This window comes from Elephantulus edwardii, unplaced genomic scaffold (genome assembly GCF_000299155.1).
Source record: "Elephantulus edwardii isolate Elephantulus edwardi_28Jun2011 unplaced genomic scaffold, EleEdw1.0 scaffold00017, whole genome shotgun sequence".
NCBI lineage: Eukaryota > Metazoa > Chordata > Mammalia > Macroscelidea > Macroscelididae > Elephantulus > Elephantulus edwardii.
This window is the reverse complement of record NW_006399767.1, coordinates 23,033,015-23,056,473: the sequence shown is the minus strand read 5'-3', so window position 1 is coordinate 23,056,473 and position 23,459 is coordinate 23,033,015. Positions and strand designations below refer to the sequence as shown.

The window sequence follows — 23,459 nt, the reverse complement described above, 5'->3', positions numbered from 1 at the left end:
GAGATTGGCACAGGATAGAGCACGGTTTAGGGCTGTTGTACATAGGGTCGCTATGAGTCGCAAACGACTCGACGGCACATAACAACAACAACATATTTTAGGGGACCAGTGAAGGTGGCGTTTAGAGGACACCTGGGATAGACTCTGAGAAATTGAAGGAATTGTTTCAGGACAGGTGCCATTTTGAAAGGAGCTCTAGAAAAGTATTCCATATAGGGAGAAGATCCTGATTTCGTAATGAAGTTGTATTTGGAGGACAGACTGGAGACCAGTTTACCCCAGAGTTGAACTTGAGTCTGGGAGGATTGGGGGTGGCACAGGCTGATACGTGAATGCTGGGAAATTGAACATCATAATCCCTGGGTTTACGCTTTCAGTCCATCTTGTCTTGGTCTCTGATCATCTTGGTTTCTCTTTCTTTTCTTAGTTCCTTGTCTTTTTTGAAGTACGATAAGCTGATTTATACAAAGTGTTCCAGGGACAGGGACCCTGTGGTTTATTTCAAGAGTATGTTACAAATTCAATTTGAAATTCAATTTGGGCTTCAATACCTTTGCTGATGAAATCCGTCATTTATCAGGATGTGCCAGCACAATAGGCTGATAACTTTAAAAGATAGTCTACCATAATGTTAAGACCTCAGTCTTTGATGATGATTGATGGCCTCTGGCTCTTAAATCTGCACAACTAAATTAGCTTTCTTCCTCTGCATGGATTATTGGCAGGTGATAATATTCATTTAAGAACATGATCTCTGGTCCTCTCATTTTTCTACTCTGTCACTTAAACTAACCAGCTCATTGGATTTCCTACAGATTTTATCCTGTTACCTTCATAGTTTGCTACAAAGAGAATTTAGGGACTTGGAAAGTTCAAGTGTACTAATTTTAAATTATTTACCAACACTAAAATAATAATCATCGGATCTTTCAGTTTTAGTTTGCATTTGAATTTTTGTTTTATCTAAACTCTCCTTGCCTGCTCTAAACCAAACTTTCCTTTTGCCCATTGACCCCTATTATTCTTTCTCTCTATTCTTCCTGCCTAGGAAATACTTGAAACAGATGAAAGTAGCATTGTTTGCTTTCCAGAGTTTATATTTCTGCAGTAGTATATGTAATGGCTTGTTGGTTATTGTCAGGTGTCATCAAGTCAACTATGACTCATAACAACCCTGTAAATATAGAAAGTAGGAATTCTTATAGCTAAAAAAGGAGCCATGTTCATAACTAAAGATTGAACAAAAGAAAATTCCCTCTGAAAGCTTAATAGAGAAGTCTGAGTGAAAAATGTTTTAATTACCTACATTTTAAATTTCAAAACAATTTGAAGATCACATCCTCAAATTATTTTCTCAAACCAAGATACATGATACACTTACTTTGATTTAAAGTGTTGGGTAGAGATTTGCAGTATTAGCTTAAAAATTGGCTTTTCTAGCCATTACGCTAGCCCCTTCTGGTCTCCAACCACTATAATTGTAGATACATGGTCTTACAAATCATCAATACCTGTGGATAGGAGCTATTGTGGATAGGATAGGAAGGGAGAGTGCTTCCCATATTGAGCATCAAGACTTGGAGACTGAAGCAAGACCTTGGTGAGAGTAATACCAGAGTGAGGCCCTGGTGGCAAGTTCCTGGTGATGGTGGTAGAGAGGCCATGTCATTGCTGTGGAGAAATGGTGGCAAAGTATAACCAGAGGAGCCCTAGATAAAGACCACAGTTAAAGGTTTTTCTGTTCTTACCATATGATAGAAGGAAAAGGTGACTGCTGAGCTGAAACCAGAGCCTGGACTAATTGAAGAATTGTGCCTTAAGACTGCTAGGCTAAAACCTGGACTTGCACTGGGTGATACTCTCTCTCTGCATCCCCTACTCTCCAGCTTACTTCCCTTAAAAACTTCACTCTCAGAACCACAGCTGTGTGAGTAAAGTCTGAGTCAGCAATGAATGTTGGACCCAAATGATTAGTATAAAGAGGTGTAGAAGTGTAGTATGTCTGACCTAGCAGCTTTGGATGTTTACTGCTATGGATATTATTGATGGGGACAGTTCTTTTTGTGAAGTGGGAAGAAGACAGACTTGGCCATGGCCCCTCCCATATTGTGTTGGCTCTTTTTGCAGGATTGAATTACGGAAATGTTGGAGAGGAAGAAAACCAACATCCCTTGGGTACTTAACTACCAGGTAGCATTGTTTGCATACCTGGTTCATTATCTACTCTGATTAAGTGAGTTTTACTATCTGCTGCAAATGATGCTAGAGGGCTTTTTACTCCTTTTCTGCACCAAAACTCCTAACCTTCCTCATAGCATTTAATGAATTTTCTCAGAAGGTGATGCATGTACTTAGTACTAAATCAGAAAGGTACAAAAAGATTTTCAGTTAAATCTATGTTTTTCTACACCATGTTCACTAGTCATCTTGTTCCGTTCCTTCCTCTTCCTGTGGGTGAACCACTGCCACTTGTATCTATGAATACATTGATTTTATAATATGTAAATATGAATATATATTTTAAATTAAACATTTTTACAAAACTGATGGCATTTTTTTACATTTTGATGGATTTTATTGTAAAAATTTTCTACACATATGTAGTCTGATTTTTTGTTTCTTTTTTTAATATTATTATTTGTTTTTATTCATTGTTGCCTGTTTTCTTCCCCTCTACCTTCCCCAACCCATTCTACAGTGTACCTCTTGTTCCGGATTATTGTCATACACATAATATGTAATTATATATTTCTTTTGGACAGTTTTTACCCTCATCTGTTCTATTACAGTGTTCATTATCTGTCCACTCTTTGCCCAGTCTCTCCCCAGCACCCCCATGTCTATCCTACTTTAGAACAGCAATGTTACCAAGTATTTGTCGTTTTATGACTGAGATCTTTCACTTATCCTAATGTCCTCCAGGATCCCTCATGTTGTATAGTTCATTGGTTTTGAGTGTTGCTTAATATTCCGTTGTGTGAATACCATAGTCTTTCTATTTACTGTTGTTGGGTATTTGGGTTAATTTCATCTTTTTGGTGTTCTGAATAATGCAGCAATAAGCATGGATATGCATACATCTGTGTGAGTCGTAGCTCTGGTTTCTTTAGAGTATATTCCCAGTGGTGGAATTACTGAGTCAAATAGTATTTCTGTTTCTAACTTTTTGAGAAAGCTCCAGATGGCCTTCCATAGTGGCTGTAACATTCCTATCAGCAGTGAATAAGAGTTCCATTATTTCCACAATCTCACCAGCATTTGCTGTTTGCTTAGATTGATTTTTTCTTAAATTTTTTCTTCCCTTTCTCTCCCTTCTCTTCCCTGAAACCGAAAACATTTTATACACTGCTGCCCCCTTTTTACTATTTTAGTTTCTTGTTGGTGAATGTCACCTCATTCTTTTCTGCTGTTGTTTTGTCACTTATTTAACCTGTGTCTATTGATATTAATTCTTTTTCTTTCTGTAGATAAGTTTAACCCACTTACATTTACTGAAAAGGATAGCATTGATCTCGTTGTTGTTGTTATGTGCCATCGAGTCTCTTGCAACTCATAGAGACCCTCTGTACAAGAGCCCTAAATTCCATTCTATCCTGTGCCAACCTCACCATCTCAAACTCACTCATTCCCACCACCCCAATCACAGAATTGATCCATCTCATTGAGGGTCTTCCTCTTCTGTGCTGTCCCTCCACTCTCCCAAACATGATGTCCCTCTCCAAGGACCAGTCCCTCCTTGCAACATGCCCAAAGTATGTCAAACGAAGCTTCAGAATCCTTGACTCCAAGGAGCATTCTGGCTTCACCCTCTCCAGGACAAACCTGTTTGTTCTAGCAGTCCGTGGTATATTCAACATTCTTCTCCAGCACCACAGCTCAAAGGCATCAATTCTCCTTCTGTCATCCCTATTCACTGTCCAACTCTCCGATGCATAGCACGTAATTGTGAAGACTATAACCTGGATCAGGCACAGCTTAGTCTCCAGCCTGACGTCATTGCTCTTTAGTACTCTTGAGAGGTCCTTCACAGCAAACTTTCCCAATGCAATTCGTCTCTTGATTTCCTGGCTGCTGCTACCAAGAGTATTGACTGTGGAACCAAGCAAACTAAAACTGTTAACTCTCAATCTCTTCACCATCCTTACTGATACTGCCAATTAGCCCAGTGGTGAGAATCTTTGTTTTCCTGACGTTGAGCCTCAATCCATATTGGAGGCTGCGGCAGTCCTTGACCTTTCTGCAGCAAGCGCTTCAGGTCTTTCTCAGTTTCAGCAAGCAGGGTTGTATCATCTGCATAACACAGATTGTTGATGACTCTTCCACCAATCCTGATGCCACATTCCTCCTCGTACAGCCCAGCATCTTGTATGATCTGTTCTGCATACAGATTGAAAAGGTATGGAGACAAAATACATCCCTGATGGACCCCCTTCTTGATTTTGAACCATGTAATGTCTCCTTGCTCTGTTCTGACGACTGCCTCTTGGTCCAAGTATAGGTTTCGCATTAGCACAATCAAATGTTCTAGAACTCCCGTTTTTCTCAGAGTCAGTCATAGCTTGTTGTGATCCACACAATCAAAAGCTTTTGCATAATCAATGAAGCACAGTGTATTTTCTTTGAAAAAAAATCTCTCTGTGGACTATGTTTGCTTAGAGGGCATGTTTATAAATGTATTGAATTTACAAGTATAACTTTATACCATGTTTTCCCAGAAAATACCTATTTACCCCAACCATAAGCAATGATAAATTGAGTTATTTACCTCCTCTGCTCCCATCTGTTTTAATTATATTCTTTTTCTTAGTTTTACTTTGTCTTTAAACATGCTTATGTCTCTTTTTATATCTTTTGAGTCCTGTTAACAAAAGACAAGGAAATCAGCATTCTTATCTGCCTACTTTAACTTTTATATTATTTTGATATTTTTTTCCTGCAGTCATAAAGCCTCAAAGGTTTAAGATTAAATAAATTAAATGTCCTCACCATTATTTTTGCCATAGTTTCTCCTTTTGATATCTTAGCTAGTTGAAGTTCATCCTCTACTAGTTTCTTTAAGAAGGAATCAAGGAAACTACTTTCCCTAAGTTCTTAAATATTGGAAAATGTTTCCTTTATACTTAAACTGTAACTTGACATCAGCTGTTTTGAGAGTTTTATAAATTGTGAAATAATGTTGTAGAAGCCATCAAGTTGAGTATGACCCTCAGAGACCCTATGAATGACAGATCTGAACCCTGTCCTATCCTGTGCCATCTTCACACTTTCTGACAAGTTAGAGCCTATTGCAGTAGTCATGGTGTCAATCCACTTGTCATTCAAGGGCCTGTCTGCCCTTCACTGACCCTCTACATTTTTATTTTATGTTTGTGGGTACTGTCAAATTGGATCTGGCGGAGGAGGATTGCCCCTCCTTCTCCAGCAGAACAACTGGTGGATTTGAACCGCATACCTTGGTTTTACAGTACAGCTTTTTGCCACTAGGCCACCAGAGCTCCGACCCTCTACATTTTTGAGCATCATGTCCCTGTCCAAGCAATAGCCCTTCCTAGCAACATGCTTGAAGTATGTGAGGCATACTTCCAAAGAGCACTCTGGTTGCACCGTCTCCAAGACAGTTGTTTGTTCTTTTGGTAGTCTATGGGATGTTCAGTGCTCTTCTCCAGCATCACAGCTCAAAGGCATTGGTTCTTCTATCATCCTTATTTATTGTCCAGCTCTTTGATGCATAACAAGTGATTGGAAAGACCATGGCCTGAGTCAAATGCACCCTAGTCCTCAAACTGACACCATTACATTACACCTCAATAATTTAGAGAGGTCCCTGACTGCAAACTTTCCCAATGAATACATCTCCTGAACAAATTGCACTGTGTGTGAAATAATATACACAGAAAAGGAAATAAAATAAATTTGTGGTATGATCATTTAATGAATAATTGTAAAGTGAACATCTGTCTAACCACTACTAAAGTCAAGAATTAGAACTTTACCAACACCTTAAGAACTCCTTTTGTTCCCATTGCACTTTACTCCTTTTCAGAGATATCTTTTCATTATCACCACTTGACTTTCTTTATAATGTTATATGCATTGGCAAATGCAAATTGATTTTGCCAATTTTGAAGTGTATACAAGTAGAATCACACCTTATTTATTCTTTTATACTTTGCTTTTCTTTTAACATAAGGTTTATCCACATTGTTACTTGCAGCCCCAGTTTATTCCGATACATTGTTACATAGTATTCTTGTTATATGAGCATCTTGTAGTTCGTTTCTCTGTTCACTTTTGATTAATTTCCAGTTTGGGGCTGGGAGAAACCATGATAACATGTCTCCTGATACACATATGGATATATGTATCTTGAGATTTATATTTGAGAATGAGTGCTTTGTTGTTTCATTCTCTTCTAGCACAGTGATCCTTTGAGGTTGGTGGTATTTCCATGTTGTAGATGAAAAAACAGATTCCAAGTGATTGAGTATGTTGATGCAAGGTTATAGTGGTCTTGGACTCTAGGACTGGCATTTGAACTTTGTTTTCTCCAACTCTAATGTCCATTATCTTTCCACACTGCCTTCTTTGTATAGCACTTCCTGGCAATCAGATAAATTAGGCATTGAAGCATTACCAGGGAAGATAAACATTTGTTTCTAAAGAGTAGATTGTTAATCTTTGGTGGATGATGTAGGAGGTAGTCCTTCTAAATTTTTTTTCTAAAAGTCCTTTCCAATTTTATAAACGATTCACCCAACATATTTAGCTTCTTAACAGTTTACTTTTTCCTTTTTCTTGTTTTAGCATCCAGCCAGTGTATGGAGCCCAGCACCCTCCTCTGGACCCTCGGCTCACCAAACAGTAAGTCAGCACTACTTTTTTTCCATCCAAGTCCTGCTTCCATCCTCTTTCCCCAGCACCCTTTCCTAAATTGTTGAAACAATCTTTCTGTTTTGACCTTTCCCAGTGTCTCCTTTGCCTTAAGTAAGGATTTTATAACCTCTGAATGATCTACTACTTAGTAATAAGTTAATTTATATCAGAGATATTGTGCTGGCATTGGAAGCTGACCTTTGTTGTGCTTAGTGTTGCCTTTTGTGTTCTAGTCAAAAGGTCTTTATTAACTAAATATTGTCCTTGAAATTACATGATTGAGAACTCTCTTCCAGCCGGGGATCTGATTTCTGGGGCTTATTGCTTTTGAATAAATGTAGGTCTACTGCCTTTTTTCCACATTTATGAGGACTTGGGAAAATAAAATACACTGTTGGACTAGCCTTCTTTAAGGGCATTCTGGAGGCTTAGTGGTAAGGAGTTGTGCTGCTAACCCAGTGGCATGAGGTTCAAATCTACTGACTACTTTCATGGGCAAAAGATGGGCAGCTTCTTCCCAGGGGATTTTCTGCCTCTGAAAACCCACTTATGGGTCAGCTATGAATCAGTTCTGACTCAACAGTATATAAAAACAATATAACAGCCTTCTATATGTTCTCTTTCTCTTTGTCACAGTCAAGGAAACGTGCATATACAGTGGAGTAAAAGGTCTCTGGGTGTGAATTCTTGAATAAAACTGTAGTAAATTATTTTCAAACCCAACAGAGATCCTAGTTAAATCTGAGATGTGTGGGTATGTATCGTGCCCCAGTTACTGCTTTAGTACACCATTCCATTAAGGGCCTTTGCTCGGCCCCAATGAATTGAAATGAGTCAGAAGGTTGATCTCAGATTATCTAGTAACTGTGGCCTTTGTCTTTGTGCATGCCTAATCTTAGAGGCTTATTTTTAAGAAATCTGCAATTTGGCTCCTGCCGCTGGGCTGGCAAGGGCTGCAGATGCGGGGCTGTGGCTGCCACTGATGGGAGGTGGAGCCCGGGCAGGCCAGCTCTGGTGCAGTGGCCACCCTGGGGAACAAGCAGACCATCTTCACCGAAGAGCAGCTGGACTACTGCCAGGACTGTGGCTTCTTCGATAAGAAGGACATATTCAAGCTCCAGAGATGGTTCTAAGAGCTGGCCCCCAACCTCGTCCCCTTGGACTACCAGAAGAGCCCCATCATCCACATGCCCATGAACCTCATGGTCCAGATGCTGGAGCTCCAGGAGAACCCCTTCAAGGGGAAAATGGTGGAGGCCTTCTCTGAGGAAGGCAAAGGAAACCGCACCTTCGCGACTTTGTGGACATGTTTTCTGTGCTCTGCGAGTCTGCTCCCCATGATCTCAAGGCAAACTGTGCCTTCAAGATGTACAGCTTCAACACTGACAACTTCATCTGCAAAGAGGACCTGGAGATGACACCGACTCAGCTTACCAAGTCAAAGCTGGGCAAGGAAGAGGTGGTTCTCATGTGTGAGAAGGTCATTGAAGAGGCCAACCTGGATGGCTACGCCAAGCTGAGCTTTGCCGACTTTGAGGACATGATCGCCAAGGCCCCCGACTTTCTCAGCATGTTCCACATCCAGATCTGAGGACACTGCCAAGGCCGCAGAGGCCTGGAAACCCACCATCCAGCCTGTTGTCTGTATGGATGTGACTACCAGGCCACCTAGGAAAGCACCTTTGGCCTCTGGGTTTATACTAATGAACATTTTCTGTAACCCTTTAGGCAAAAACCAAAAATTCTTCACCTTTCTAGGTCCCCCTGTGGCCCAGCCTTAGAGCTGTAGTCCCTCCAGGCTCTCCCTCTGTGTCCTCTCTTCCAAGTTCTCAATACCATTTCTAACAGTGGTGAGGAAAATGACCCGTTCAAGTGCTAGACAGACACCTCAGTCGCCCAGGACAGAGTGCAAAAAAGAAAAAAAGGGGGGAGGGGAATGGACAGGCTTTTCATTTAATGAGCTATGCAGTCTTTCCAAAACCTGAGTCTGGGCCACAGCCTGCCTGCTCCTCCTCTCCACACCCCTGAATGAAGCTATCTGGACAGTGGGTCCAGGGGCTCTACCTCCTTGCTGCCTGTGGGCTGTGAGCCCCATACTATCCACCCTTCCCAATAATCTGCAGTCCTAAAAAAAAAAAGAAAGAAACCTGCAGTTTGTAGTGAATTCAGAATGAGATGAGTCCTACTTCTCATCAGGTTGTGTAATCTTTCTGCACAGCCAATGGAGAAATAAAGATAATGTGCATTAAAATATTTTGAATACCTAGGGGAAGAAGCTACATTAAATTCATATTACCAACATCTGAATGTTTTCTTATAGCTTAATATGTAGTGAATTTACTATCTTTCCTCTGATTCATTTTCATAATTTAGTCAGTATGTTCTTGTACTGTCAAGTCAGACCTGACCATAGCTAACTCTCCAGCAGGTTTTCAGAGGCATTTAATCACACAAGAAGAAATTGCCCACTCTTCGCCCACAGAGCAGCTGGTAGATTTGAACTATGTGTCAGTGGGTTGGCAGCACAACTCCTTACCTCTAAGCCACCAGAGCTCCCTAGTCAGTATGTTATTGTTCTGCTCCATCAAATCAGAACTGACCCATAGCTGACCCTCCATCAAGGCAGTAAATTACACCAGAGGAAACTGCCCATCTTTTTCCTGCAGAGCAACTAATAAGTTTGAACTGCATGCTTTTGGGTTGGCAGCACACCACCCTATCACTAAGCCACTAGAGCTGCCTGGTCAGTATGTTTTTGTTGTGTACTATCAACTAGGAACCAACCTAGAGATTGCCCACATTTCTCCCACAGAACAGCTGGTGAATTCCAGTGCAATTCCTTACCACTAAGCCACCAGAGCTCTCTAGTCAGTATGTGGAATTACTGGATTTCTATGGAATCGTGGTTGTTATTATTTTTCCTGTTAGATACTCAATATGATTTATTTAATATACTTATTTGAAACCAACAAAGTATGTAAACTCCTTGAGAGCAGGGAATGTGTTTTGTTCACTATAATACCTTTGGTATAAGGAGTTCTGGTGATACAGTGGTTAAAATGCTTAACTGCTAACTAAAATGTCAGCAGTTGAAACCCACCAGCTGTTCAATGGAAGAAAAATGTGACAATATCCTATAAAGATTACAATCTTGTAAACTGTGTGGGGCAGTTTGTATTGAACTGAATGGTGCATAGCGTCACAATGAGTCAGAATCGACTGACCCAGTGGCATTACTACTAACACCTAAAATAATAGCACACGATAGCATTGAGCAAACATTTATAGAATGAAACCATCTCATTTACACAGACAACAGATTTTTTTCCTAAATGCTTCTTATTTTGTACCTGGAATAAGCTCCTCCTAAGGCATTGGCATTTTTTCTGTAATACTTCCATAAATGGAAGGAATCCTACCATTTCCTTGGTTTTTATCACGAATAGACCATCTTGTCACTGACTACTCTGACAGGCCCTGTCATCCACACAGTCTTCCCTGCTGCTTTCCTGCTCAGAAACCATGATTTTATTCAAATATTGAACAGATGGCAGTGCACTTAGAGCAGGTACCAGCATTGGCTTAAGCCTTTTATAATAATTCCATGATAAACATCAGGGTGGACTCATGACCTGGTTTTTGTCCAATGAGATAAAGAATAGAAAAGGAAGGGAGTTCTATAAAACTTTTCTTTTTTGATCAGAGAGATGTCATTTTGTGAGGAAAGCCTCTTGTTGCTCCACTCAATCTGCTTTTGCTTTTAAATGGGGTAGTGTAAAAAGGAGATGCTAATAGCTATAGTGGATAATTTGTAACCCTGAGAGAAAGGCCAAGAAAATCCTGTCATGTATAGACTTTGTTGATTGATAACAGATCCATTTTAGCACATTTTATAATAACCTTTGATAAACATATGACTAATCTGTCCATCCATTTATACTTTAGGTAATGGGAATGTCCTGTCCCATTTCATGTTTGATTCTGGGTCGCCAAGCCTTGTCTACATTTGTCATCAGCAGAGTTTTCCCTAAGTCTGTCTTTAAGATAAGGGCACTCTGGTGGCCTAGTGGCAAGAAGCTGTACTGCAATCCCAAAGGCCACCATCTGCTCCACTGGGGAAGGATGGGCAGTCTCTTTCTGTGCGATTAACTACCTCTAAAAACCCTCTGGAGGGTCAGCTATAATAATCTTTAGTAATCTGTAAGAGAAGTCTTGAGAAATATCACTTGTTCAGACTTAACCTTGGAGATAGTTCAGGTTTGATTCCGGACTACTACCAGAATGCAAGTCATGTGAATTTTTTTTTATCTTTCAATGCATATAAAAGTTATGTTTATGCTACATTAGAGCTCTTATGGCTTAATGGGTAAGGAATTGTACTCCAGCCCGAAGGCAGGCCGTAAGACCCTACCAGCTGCTCTGTAGGAGAAAGATGGATAGTTTCTTCTGGAGCAATTTGTAGCCTCTGAAAATGTGCTGGAGGGCCAGCTATGTGTGGGTTCTGACTTGACAGCAGTGAGCTTAATGAGCTCTATGCTTTAAATGATAGTGTAAATATATTATGAAAAAGTTTGAAATATTGCAAGAATTACCAAAATGTTACTCAGTGACATGAGGTGAGCACATTGCTGTTGGAAAAATGGTCGTAGTAATTGAAATGAATGAGGGAGAGAACAGTTTAAAAGCAATATATTATAGGGCATTATAAATCTCATAAGAGTCCGGAATGAAGGTTGCAGAGTGGAGTATACTCGGGGTGGCGGGGTGGCGGGTGGGTACGGGGGGATTGTATACCAATGAAGGAATTTTTTTCTTTTACTTTTCAAAGAGAAGAGCAAACGGGGCGGGGAGGGGGGATAAAAGTACAACAATGAATGAATGGAAATCCAAAATCTCTGTAAGTATTCATTGAAATTAAAAAAAAAAATGGTCCTAGTAGACTTTCCCAACATAGGTTTGCTATAAAGCTTTAATTGACTCAACAGAAAAGGGCAGTGAAGTGAAATACAGTGGAACAAGATATAGCTATTTCAGAAGACAGACCCTATCTATTCTTGCTCTCTTACCTATTAATGATACAAAACCAAGGATATTTCTTACTGCTGATTAAGCAGACTGTAATCTGCTTTAAGTAGGAGAAATCACTTGCCTTGTCAATCTGGTTGTTGTTATGTGTTATCGAGTTGTTTGTGACTCTTAGTGACCCTGTGTACAACAGCCCTGAACTCTGCCCCATATTGTGCCACTTTCATGATCTCCAACACATCTAACCCCCATTAGCCCAGTTGCTGAGTCAATCCATCTGGTCCAGGGTCTTCCTCTCTCACACTGTCCCTCCACCCTTCACTGAATTAACGGCTTCCTCTTTTTCATGCTCACAGTGGCTTGGCATTAATACTCTATAAAATGGGACAACATCTAGACCTGCACTGGACCATTTTACAATTCCAGATTGTTACTATAAAATATTTATTGCCCTGTTTTAGTACCTTTGTTGGGACATTTTTATTACTTTCTGTGCTACATGATTATCCTTCCACTTCAGACCCTCATTAATGTCTTTGTGGTTAATCCCCATCACAGTGGAAGTCTTTACATTGGGTGTTCAATCATCTAAACTGTGCAAGCACAGTAAGTCTTTGCCTGTCTGTGTTTATTGACTGTAGTTTGCCAAATTATTGCCATTAGTGGTAATATAACCTGCAATAATTTTCATAGCTCAGATAAAACAGCTCTTACGTGCAGAGCAATCCCATTGGCTACTTAACGTCAGGACAAGGTTCTCAAGGTACTGTTCTCTGATTTGATGCTGAAATATAATAGGTCTTAGTCAGAGAAATAAAATTTGATTACACCAAGCCATAGTAGTTACTGAGATGACATTGTTTATTTAAATGTTACTAAATTTTCCCATTTACTCTGTATCCTTTATCAATATCAAACATTATTTTTCTAAATGAATTGTGTCCCATTTCTATTAAGTAGAACAGTGATATCAGTAACATGAGGAGCCCAGGTGGTGCAGTTGTTAAGTGCTTAGCTGATAACTGAGACCAATAGTTCAAACCTACCAATGGCTCCATGGGAGAAAAGACGTAAGAAGATGCTCCCATAAAAACTACACCTAAGAGACCTTTATGGGGCTGATCTTCTTTGCACATTCAGTAGCTATGAGTCTGAATCTTGATACATGCAACCATAATCACATTATAACATTATAGAATGATTTGATCTTTTGTAGAATGATTGATCTTTTGTGTTTCTAACGAGTATAACCTGTGGCTGCTATTTTTCAAAATATCCATAGGTGTCTACCATTTAACAGGCTCCTCTTCCCCAAACAACCAAATCAATTTCTTGTACCATTTGTTTGAAAGAATTTTTAGTGTCACCTAGGCATCTTAAATGGTTTTTAACATTTCCCAGCTCCATGACCTGGCAAACAATTTAACCTTCCCAAGCCAAGTTTCGTCATCCCTCAATAGAAAATAGCTTCAGAGTTGTGAAAGTGCTTTCGAGACTGTAATTTGACATACAATGGAGATGCCTGTCAGAGGCCACTTAGGCTATTACTTTGATATTGTTCAGCTTCAGTGGTTTTGCTTAAACCTCCAGCCATGCTGTGGCATTCTTGTATTTTAGGTTAGATATCAATTTTTTGGCATCATGTTAAAATGAAGCAGCTTAGAAAGTGAAGGTACTCCCAGCTAAAAGATAGGAATTCTTATTTTGCTGAAACTTTTTAAAGTTACTGTTTACTACAACCCTGTGTGTGTCAGAGTAGAGTTGTGCTCCACAGGGTTTTCAGCGGCTTTCTCAGAACCAGAAACTGAGGCATTTCTTCCAAGCATCTCTGGGTAGGTTTGAACCGCTAGCCTTTCAGTTTTAGCCAAGCACTAACCATGTGCACCGCTGGGATAAAAAAAGAGGCGAACTTTTCTCCAAAGGGCACATAGCTCATTGTGGCTTGAACTCAGAATGGACGTACAGTCTGTTCTCAGTATACAGAATTTTTTCTACAAGGTAAAAGAGTCATGCACACTTCGGGAAAGTTGTAGCTGTGATCTGTGTGACTCATCCTGCTGGCACTTCCCCTTGCCAAGCTGCATCTCCTCTGAGGCCTCAGCCCTCTTCTCTTTAGCAGATGTTCTAGCTAGTGTAATTAGAGAGTACATGCAGACTCTGGGGTCAGCTAGACCTGGGTCAGAGCTCTGACTCTGCTGCCTGTTCTATATGATTCAACGTCAGTGAATCTCTGTTTTCTTCATCTGTATATGGAAATAATAACAATAATAAAAGCTACCTCAGCCTCATTAATAAGCATTAAATGGAAAAGTGGAGGTATATGAAAGCTTGCACAGGGCCTGGCACTTATTCAGTAGCCATTACATTTGCACTATTGTGTATGTGTGCCTGTATGAACCTAGGTATCCTTCTGGAGAGAACAAAATTAATATATTTGGGAATGTTTCAAAGCCCTAAATCTCTGTGTCATTGTCTCTGAGTTAGGGATTGTTTAGGTTTTATCTCCAAAGTACCTTTTCACTCTTCCTTGACTGTGTCTATTCAGTACCGTTCCCCGTGCCATCTCAGCCTTACTTGGGATCCTCTGAGCAGCCCCTCCTCTTCCAGGAGCCTTGTATCACCCATCTTTTGTTTAAGTTTATTGGGTTTTTTTTTTAAATACCTTATAGTGCTTTCAGGGAAAAGTTTATGTAACAAATTAGTTTTCCTCTCAACAATTAATTCAGAAAGTGTTTCAGGATGTTGGTGATGGTCCCCACATGCATCTGTGCTCTCCCCATTTCTATCTTCAGTTTCCTATTTCCCCACTTTCTCAGCTATTGGGCAAAAGTTGCCCTTTGGGTCTAATATAGTTACTTTTTCAAAGGAGCACGTTTCTTAAGATTGTTACTAGTTCTTTTATAAGGTAGTCTGTTAATTTAGTTGAGAAGTGGGTGAGGAGAGGCTTCAGTTCGAAGTTAGAAGGATGATTTAGAGCAGCAGTCTTGTGGTTTCTCCAGTCTCTATCAGACCAGTATGTCTAGTCTGGTCTTTTTTATGGATTTGAATTTTGTTCTGCATTTTCCATTCACCCTAACCAAGCTCTTCTACTGTTTTCCTGGTTAGAATTGTCAGTAATGGTACTGGGTACCTTCTAGTTTTTCTGGTGTCAGACTCAAAGACGCTATATGGCTCCTGTGAGCCACATTAACCCTCTGAACTGACTTGAATCTTGCATTTAAAAATTGGTTAGGCCCAGGGTTTAGTGTTATTTTATTTTGGAAAACATTCTTCTAAGTTGTACAGCACTCCTCTGTCGTTTTGCTGCACTGAGGAAATCTGGGTTTGCTGTAATGCTGAAACTTGTGCCACATTGGGTCAAATGCCATAATGGTTGCTCATGGTGGACAGTATTTGGTCGAGCTCTCAGTTTAAGACAGGTTGGAAGCAGGAGTGGCATCTACTTCCTAAACAATATGCCTCTGGAAACTCTATGAACTTGGAGAAACAATGATAATTATAGAAAGGCTTCAGGACTTTTGTTCATAGGGTCGCTATGAGTGGTGCTTGACTCGATGGCAGTAAACAACAAACAACAACAATACATAACCTAAAAATTGATTACAAGTGTAAGTACTTGGGTAGTAGAAAAGTTTCTAAAATAAAGATGACGTTATCTTAAAAAAAAAGAAGAAGAAGAAAAATGAACCAGCTGCTTTGGGCCCCAAGGTCAACTGTTGTTCTTTTCTAGAGATTGAGATTGTTCACAGTTTTAGTCTGCTTGGCTCCACAATCAACACTCTTGGCACCAGCAGCCAGGAAATTAAAAGGCGCATTGCCATGGGAAAGTCTGCTGTTAGGGACCTCTCTAAAGTACTGAAGAGCAGTGGTGTCTCTCTGGAGACTAAGGTGCATCTGATACAGGCCATGGTCTTTGCAATCACATGTTATGCGTCAGAGAGTTGGGACAGTGACTAAGGAGGATAGAAGGAGAATTGATGCCTTTGAACTTTGGTGTTGGAGAAGAGTATTGAGGGTACCATGGACTGCTAAGAAAACAAACAGATTCATCCTAGAGAGGGTTAAACCGGGTTGCTCCTTGGAGGCAAAGATTCTGAGGCTTCTTTTGACATATTTTGGTCATTTTGTAAGGAGAGATTGGTCCTTGGGGAAGGACATCATGCTTGGGAGAGTAGAGGGCAGGTGCAAGAGGGGAAGGCCCTCTAGGAGATGGATTGATTTGGTGACTGGGGTAATCGGGATGAGAGTGTCAGAGACAATGAGATTGGCACAGGACAGAACAGAGTTTAGGGCTGTTATATATAGGGTCGCTATGAGTCGCAAGCGACTCGACAGCACATAACAACAACAACAACAAATACACTCTTGTTTTGCGGACTCTTTAAGTAAGTGATCAAATAAAATCTGAACAGTACAGACCATTGACCAGTGATGACAGTCTAAAAAAAGTGGACTGGATAAAATCATCATAGCAAGATATGGGCCAGTCTGAGTGCCAGGTTCCAGTAGAAGCTCAGAGGTTCCCACACAGTGAAGGAGGCAGATCAGCTGAGTGGTAAGGATATGGGCGCCTGCTGCATTTTTTGTTATATCCTTTTATGCATTTGAAGTATCTTATTCCACTTTGAAAGCAGATGACAATTCAGTAAAATTGAGTAGATTAAGACCTAGAATTTACTCAAAGAGTTCTGCCAAACAGAGACTGGCAGGAAAGACATTCCAACATGGTGAATGATGGGAAGAACGGTCATTGTTTCCTGTGACAGAACAACAGCTCATTCACGGCAAAACATCTGGAGGCTGCCAGATAGTATCTTAGGGATTTTTTTTTAATGCCACAAACTCTTAAAACTCAACCCGCCAATTCTAAAAGCTGGATCTGTCCTTAGGAAAGGGGAGGAAGGGATTGGTATAACTTAGAAAATGGTGAGAGTGTGAGGACAGAACAAGGTTATGAGAAACACCAATAAGAATGAGAAAGAACATGTAGATCAACTGAGAGAATATAGTTTACTAAGATAATATATCTACATCCTAGTTTGATAAGCAGTGTCTAGATCTTAAAAGTTTCAGAGTGGCTATCTATGACACTGCTATTGCTCTCTTCCTGTCAGGAACAAAGGAGAGTGAAGAAAACAAAAGACTCAAGCCAGTCCAGAGGGTTAATGTGGCTCACAGGAGCCACAGCCTCTTCAAGCCTGACACCAGCAGAACTAGAAGGTGCCCAGGTACTATTACTGACCTCTCTAACCAGGAAAACAGTAGAAGGGCTTGGCTAGGGTGAATGGAAAATGTAGAGCAAAATTCAAATCCATAAAAAAGACCAGACTAGACATACTGATCTCATGGAGACTGGAGAAACCCCAAGACTGCTATTCTAAATCACCCCTCTAATTTTGAACTGAAGCCTCACCTCACCCACCACTCCTACTCCCAAACTTGAATCAATCTTGACTCAGTCTGGGAACTCCACCAAACATTGCCCACGATGGGTAGCCGTTACGGTGTTTGGCACACCTATGGCACAGTTGTTCCATTATGGCATTTGATACCTGAATGGCACAAGATTCAGTGTTAAAGCAAACCCAGATTACCTCATCACACCAAATTGGCCAGAGTGCTGTATAACTTAGAAGAATGTTCCTCCAAAATGTTGTTACAAGGGATTAAAAATATAATCTCTGTGGCCCAACTTTTAAATATAAGGGCTTGCTAGGAGGTCTTGTTGTCTCTAAACAAGAGGCTTAAATAAAAACAACCAAACAATCCACACAGATTCTCAACCAAAACAAAAGCACCATCTTACAGACTCCAGCCACTTCATCCAACTCCAAAATGGAGACAAGGGCTTTGGCATTATATGTTGTTGTTAAGTGCTATCTATAAATGTTTTTAAGTGCCAACCCTATAAATAAAAGAACTATTGTCCTTCTTCTAAGTTCATAGAGTTCCCATAGGCATGTTTAGGAAGTGGATGCCACTCCTGCTTCCAAGACTGTCTTAATCAGTGAGCTCAACCTAACATTGTCAACCATGTGTAACCATTATGACATTCCATTTGGTTTCATGGAATCCAAAGTTACCTCAATACAGAGAAAGGACATAACAGTGCTGTACCATTTAGGAGAATGTTCATTTCAAAGACAAAAGAAAACCAACTCTCCCTGCTTTTTGCCTCTGTGCTGGCCTGGCTAGGGGCTGGCTCTAGAGTGATTGGTTGGCTGGAAGCCTCTTTTTTGGCCAATGAGAGCCCAGGGTACTGGCCTGGTTTCTTTGAAAATTCATTTGGGGGTCTTTGGAAATGCATGCAGCCTTATACAGGTGTGAGTCATTGGTTTTTTTGCCTCTGGAAAAAAATTGATTTAGATTATGTATAGATGGTAAAAATCATCATTAGATAAATCTTTCAAATAAATTATGAAGGATACAAACATTCAAAGTCCCCAGTTGAAACTTTCAATCCTTTCCAAAAGGCATTTGATGCTCCTCATTATGTCTTAAGCTAAACCCTTTTGAGTTAACATTATCAACAAGTAAGAGAGCCAGGTGATGAGCGTCTCTCACTTTTTTTAAAAAAGCGTGTGTCTGTGATTTTTAATGAACGTTTACAGAAAAGTTGGATTTTTAGTCATTCATTGTTATACATTTTCTTCCATCTCCTTCACTTCCTCTTCTCCCAAACCACTTTGTTCCAGATTGTCGTCTTTTTTTTTTTTTTTTCAGATTGTCGTCTTACTGATTCATTCTTTGAATTCATCATTTACAATCCTGATGTACTTGTGGCCTCCAAAGAGAAAAAGCAATAATAACCACTTATTCCTAGACAGTAAGATGGTTTGGAAAAAGTCATTTATACAATAATGGACAATAATAGACTTGAACAAGGCAGAGATTATGACAGTGACACAGTTAGAACAAGGTTCTGATCTGTTATTAATGCCATCATTATGAATCTGGTTGATAGGATGACACAAAAGTTCCTGGAAGAGAATCTGGTGTGTGCCATCCCACTGTCCCCCACCCTGTCATCTCCCCCATCCCCTATGTCCAGGACTTTCCAACAACAAACTAGGCAAACTAGTTTTTCAGTAGGTGACAGGTCTTATATATCCGCCCATTGGTTCTTATAAGCAAGAGCTGTGCACTGCAGTTATTAGCTCCCATGCTAGTGGCCCTGTATAGATTCTGACTGACAGTGACCCTGTTGAACAGAACTGCCTCATGAAGTTTTCAACTATAAATCTTTACAGAAGTGAATGGCTTCTTTTTTTATCTTTTTTCCTCCTGTGAAGCACCTAGAAGATTTGAACTGCCAACCTTATGATTGCTGCTGAATGTTTAACCACAGGGCACCAAGACTCCTAAGTAAATCACAAACCCAGTGCTGTCCAGTTGATTCTGATTCCTGGTGTCCCACCATTGAGTTTAAGAGGTTATAAGTTTTTATGGGAAGAGACTGCCCATCTTTCTCCTGCAGAGTAGCTAGTGAATTTGAACTGCCAGACTTTTGGGTAGCAGCATAACATGTAAAATACTAGACCACCTGGGCTCCTTGGTAGATCCTGGACTCCTTTTATAGGACAGAAATAGTCACAGTAAATGAGTGTAGCGTGTAGAAGAACAATTTACCTTCTGTTCTAGGGATTAATTTTTGACACATGCAGATATTTGCACTGCCATGTCTGTTTTATTTTGAACCCTTTTTAATATCTGATTGCTCATCCAGTAGATTTGTGAGTACTCTTACTTTGGATATCATTGAAAACAACTTTTTTTTTTTTAAATTTAGGTTGTTTATTTTTCATTTCAATGAACAACTACAGAGATTGTGGGATTCCATTCATTCATTGTTGCACCCTTCTCCCCGCACAAACCCCTCCCCCCTCCCCCCTCCATTTGCTCCTCTCCTTGAAAAGCAAAAGAAAAACTCCCTCATTGGTACACAATCCCCCCCCCCCCTCCCCAAACCCCACCCCCTAGCCCCAAATATAATCCACTCTGCAACCCTCATTGCATACTCCTACGATAAAAATAATGCCCTAAAATATAATACTTTTAGACTGTTCTCTCCCCCATAGACTTCAATGCTGTAAACATATTTCATCCAGTTTTTCTCAGTCTTACCCCCACCCCAATGCCAGCCTCATTCTACAACAGTGGCACCATATAGCATTTGTCTCTTTGTGACTGAGATACCTCACTCAGCATAATGTCCTCCAGGTTCACCCATTTTGAATAATATTGCATGAGTTCCTTGTTTTTCAATGCAACATAGTATTCCATTGTGCGAATATACCACAGCTTCTCTACTTTTTTTAAAAAAAGAAAATGTGATTTGAGTCAACATTTACAAAGCAGGTTGGTTTTTCATTCAGTCTCATTCATACACATCTTGCTTTAAAATTTTAATTAAAATATGTACAGTGTAATCACATTTCTCCCACTTCCTCCATCTAATTCTCATTTCCATTTAGCCCATCTAGCCTATCTCTTCTGTTTTCTGTGTTTTATCCTTGGGCAATGATCTTATATGGTTGGTTATTCTAAGGAGTTCTAGGCTGTCTGTCCCACTGGGTTGCTGTGACTTGGAATTGATCCAACAGTAGAGGGTTTGGTCTTGGTGTGTTTACACTACCAGGTTGTTTTCCAGAAGGCCTGTATAACATATACTCTTATCTGCAGGAGAGAGCTGGTCTCACCAGTGGCATCACTAGTGCACACACACACCCCCTTCTCTGTGGACTTCCTTCTGTGCCAGACCATACAGAATCCTTCGTAATGCTTATGATCTGTTTTAATCATGGAATAAAAATTAGAATTTGTTTTTAATTGCTTAAGTTATACGGTTTCCTATATGAATGCTAATAACAAAATTGTTTTATAAAATCTTTCCATGCTGGGTTACATTATCGGTTATAACATCATTAGTACCTGAAAGGAAGTCCTTTTTCATTTTTCTTTTCCTTTACTTACTACTTCATTCTCAAGAAAATTATTGACATAGGTTCACAGATACTAATTACCACAAGACTGTAGTTAAATCACTGAAGCATTTGACAAAATTAGCAGCTATAAAAATACAGGTAGCAGTAAAACAGCAGCTTGTACCTGTAGCTCATGTAGGTGAAAACATGTGATTTGAAGTGTCACTGTAATTGGGTAATAATTGACAGCCCTGGCCTATTAAAAGGTTTAAAAAGGAAATAAACCGTTGTTGTTGTTTATTGCCTTCAAGTCGAGCATGACTCATAGCTACCCTTTGAACAAAAGGCCTAAGTCTTTCTATAACTATTGACATTTATCAAAGTTCATAGAGTTTCCAGAGGCATGTTGTTTAGAAAGTGGGTGCCACTCCTGATTCAATTAGAAGGTTTAAAAAGTAAATACAAAGTAAATAGGAATATGTGATTAGGTATTATATGTGTCGCAACAATCTGGCATAAAAGGTGTATTGCATAGTGGACTGGCGGTGGGTAGAAAAGAGAAGGGAAGAAAATGTGCGACAGTGAATGAATAAAAAAAATGTAAATAAATTAGCATAGATTTTTAGCCTATTGTTAGGTATCTTACAATTTTGTATTCTCTTTTGGCCATGAGATTTATGTATATTAGGATGTTGTAAGGGAAGGGCCGAGAAAAGAGGGCAGTCCCTTTGCCTTTATTCTTTTTAAAATTCTGCTAAGTCCCCAAGCCTTGGCTTTTCCAGGTCAGGTGGCGAAGAGCAGGCAGCCTTAGTTTCACCTGCAAGCTAACAAGGAGATGGGGGATGTTGTACTTTCCCTTCACAAGTGGCTCAAGGTCCCAGTTCACCTTTGACCCTCTCCCTATGGCAGGCTCAGAGGTCAGTGGGTTCTGCCTCTTCACCACAGACATCCTCTGTCATGACACTGTCCCAAGCAACATGTGTTATCCAAACACCACACACAGGCATTTGAAGGGTATGTTGGTGATGCGGTGCAGCTCAAAACCATAAGCTGTACTGACCAGCCCAGAGATGGCACTGGCTGCTGTTTGTCATTCTGTAGATCCCCAGATGGCACCAACACTGTGTCTTCCTCAGTATCAAATAGCTGAGCTGGTCTGGGATTCACACTAGCCCCTGGGTCTGTGCAGAAATCATCACAGGTTTAAGGTGCTTGGGTGCTCCCTACCAAACAGGCAGCTTCCCTATAATCTTGTATTCTTAATCTTCCCTTTTGTATTTCATATTATTTCTTTAACTCTTTGTGAGTCGTCGCCAACTTATACAGTATATCAAAACTGTGCTTGATATGGTTTTTGTTATATAAACTGGAGAAGAAGTACAACCAGAGTGTTCAAGTATGGTAAGACTGTTTCACATATTTTGGGCATATTATTGTAGAAGCCAATCCCCAGAGAAAGGCATCTGGTGTTTTGAAAGTAGAGGATCAGCAAAAATGAGTAAGACCTTCAATGGGATGAATTGACACTGACTGCACCAGTGGATATAAGCATAGCAGAAATTGTAAAGATGGTGCAGGACTGGGCAGAGTTTTGGTGGTTTGTACACGGAATTGGAGCTAACTTGATGTGATGGCATCTATCAACACATTTTTGTTGTTATAACAAATTAATTCCCACATAAAAAAAATCTCCACTACTGGTTTGTGTCATCAGGATTGGTGGAAGGTCTATTAACAATCTCCGTTATGCAGATGACACAACCCTGCTTGCTGAAACTGAGGAAGACCTCATGCACTTGCTGCGAAGGGTCAAGGACTGCAGCCTTCAGTATTGACTGAGGCTCAATGTCAAGAAGACAAAGATTCTCACCACTGGACCAATTGGCAGCGTCAGGATGGATGACGAAGAGATTAAGATTGTTCACAGCTTCAGTTTGCTCGGCTCCACAGTCAACACTCTTGGCACCAGCAGTCAGGAAATCAAAAAGCATATCGCGATGGGAAAGTCTGCTGTTAGGGACCTCTCTAAAGTACTCAGGAGCAACAGTGTCTCTCTGTAGACTAAGGTGTGCCTGATACAGGCCATGGTATTTGCAATCACTTGTTATGCATCAGAGAGTTGGACAATGACTAGGGAGGACAGAAGGAGAGTGGATGCTTTTGAGCTGTGGTGCTGGAGAAGGGTATTGAATGTACCCTGGACTGCCAGGAAAACAAACAGATTTATCTTGGAGAGGATTAAACCAAGCTACTCCCTGGAGGCAAGGATTCTGGGGCTTCGTCTGACATACTTTGGACATGTTGCCAGGAGGGACGGGTCCTTGGAGAGGGACATCATGCTTGGGAGGGTTGAGGGACAACGCAGGAGGGGAAGACCCTCTATGAGATGGATTGATTCGGTGACTGGGGTAATCGGGATGGGTGTGTCAGAGGTGGTGCGGTTGGCGCAGGATAGAGCAGGGTTTAGGGCTATTGTGCATAGGGTCGCTATGAGTTGGAAACAACTCGATGGCACATAACAACAACTGGTTTGAAGCTCAACATCAAGAAAAGGAAGATTCTCACCAGGGGGCCAATTGACAGAATCATGATGGGATTGAGATTGTTGACAGCTTCAGTTCTCTTGGCTCTACAATC

The 23,459-nt window shown here is 40.4% G+C and overlaps 1 protein-coding gene and 1 pseudogene across 1 annotated transcript in view; both read left to right on the top strand.

Moving 5' to 3' along the window:
* Positions 1 to 23,459, top strand: part of TBC1D22B (TBC1 domain family, member 22B) — a 112,342-nt gene that overhangs the window by 16,003 nt on the left and 72,880 nt on the right. The window contains exon 2 of the mRNA XM_006882026.1: positions 6,805 to 6,861. Within this exon, the coding sequence (XP_006882088.1) occupies positions 6,805 to 6,861 (57 nt within the window). The remainder of the gene's footprint in view (positions 1 to 6,804; positions 6,862 to 23,459) is intronic.
* On the top strand, positions 7,630 to 8,464 carry LOC102873968 (annotated as a pseudogene).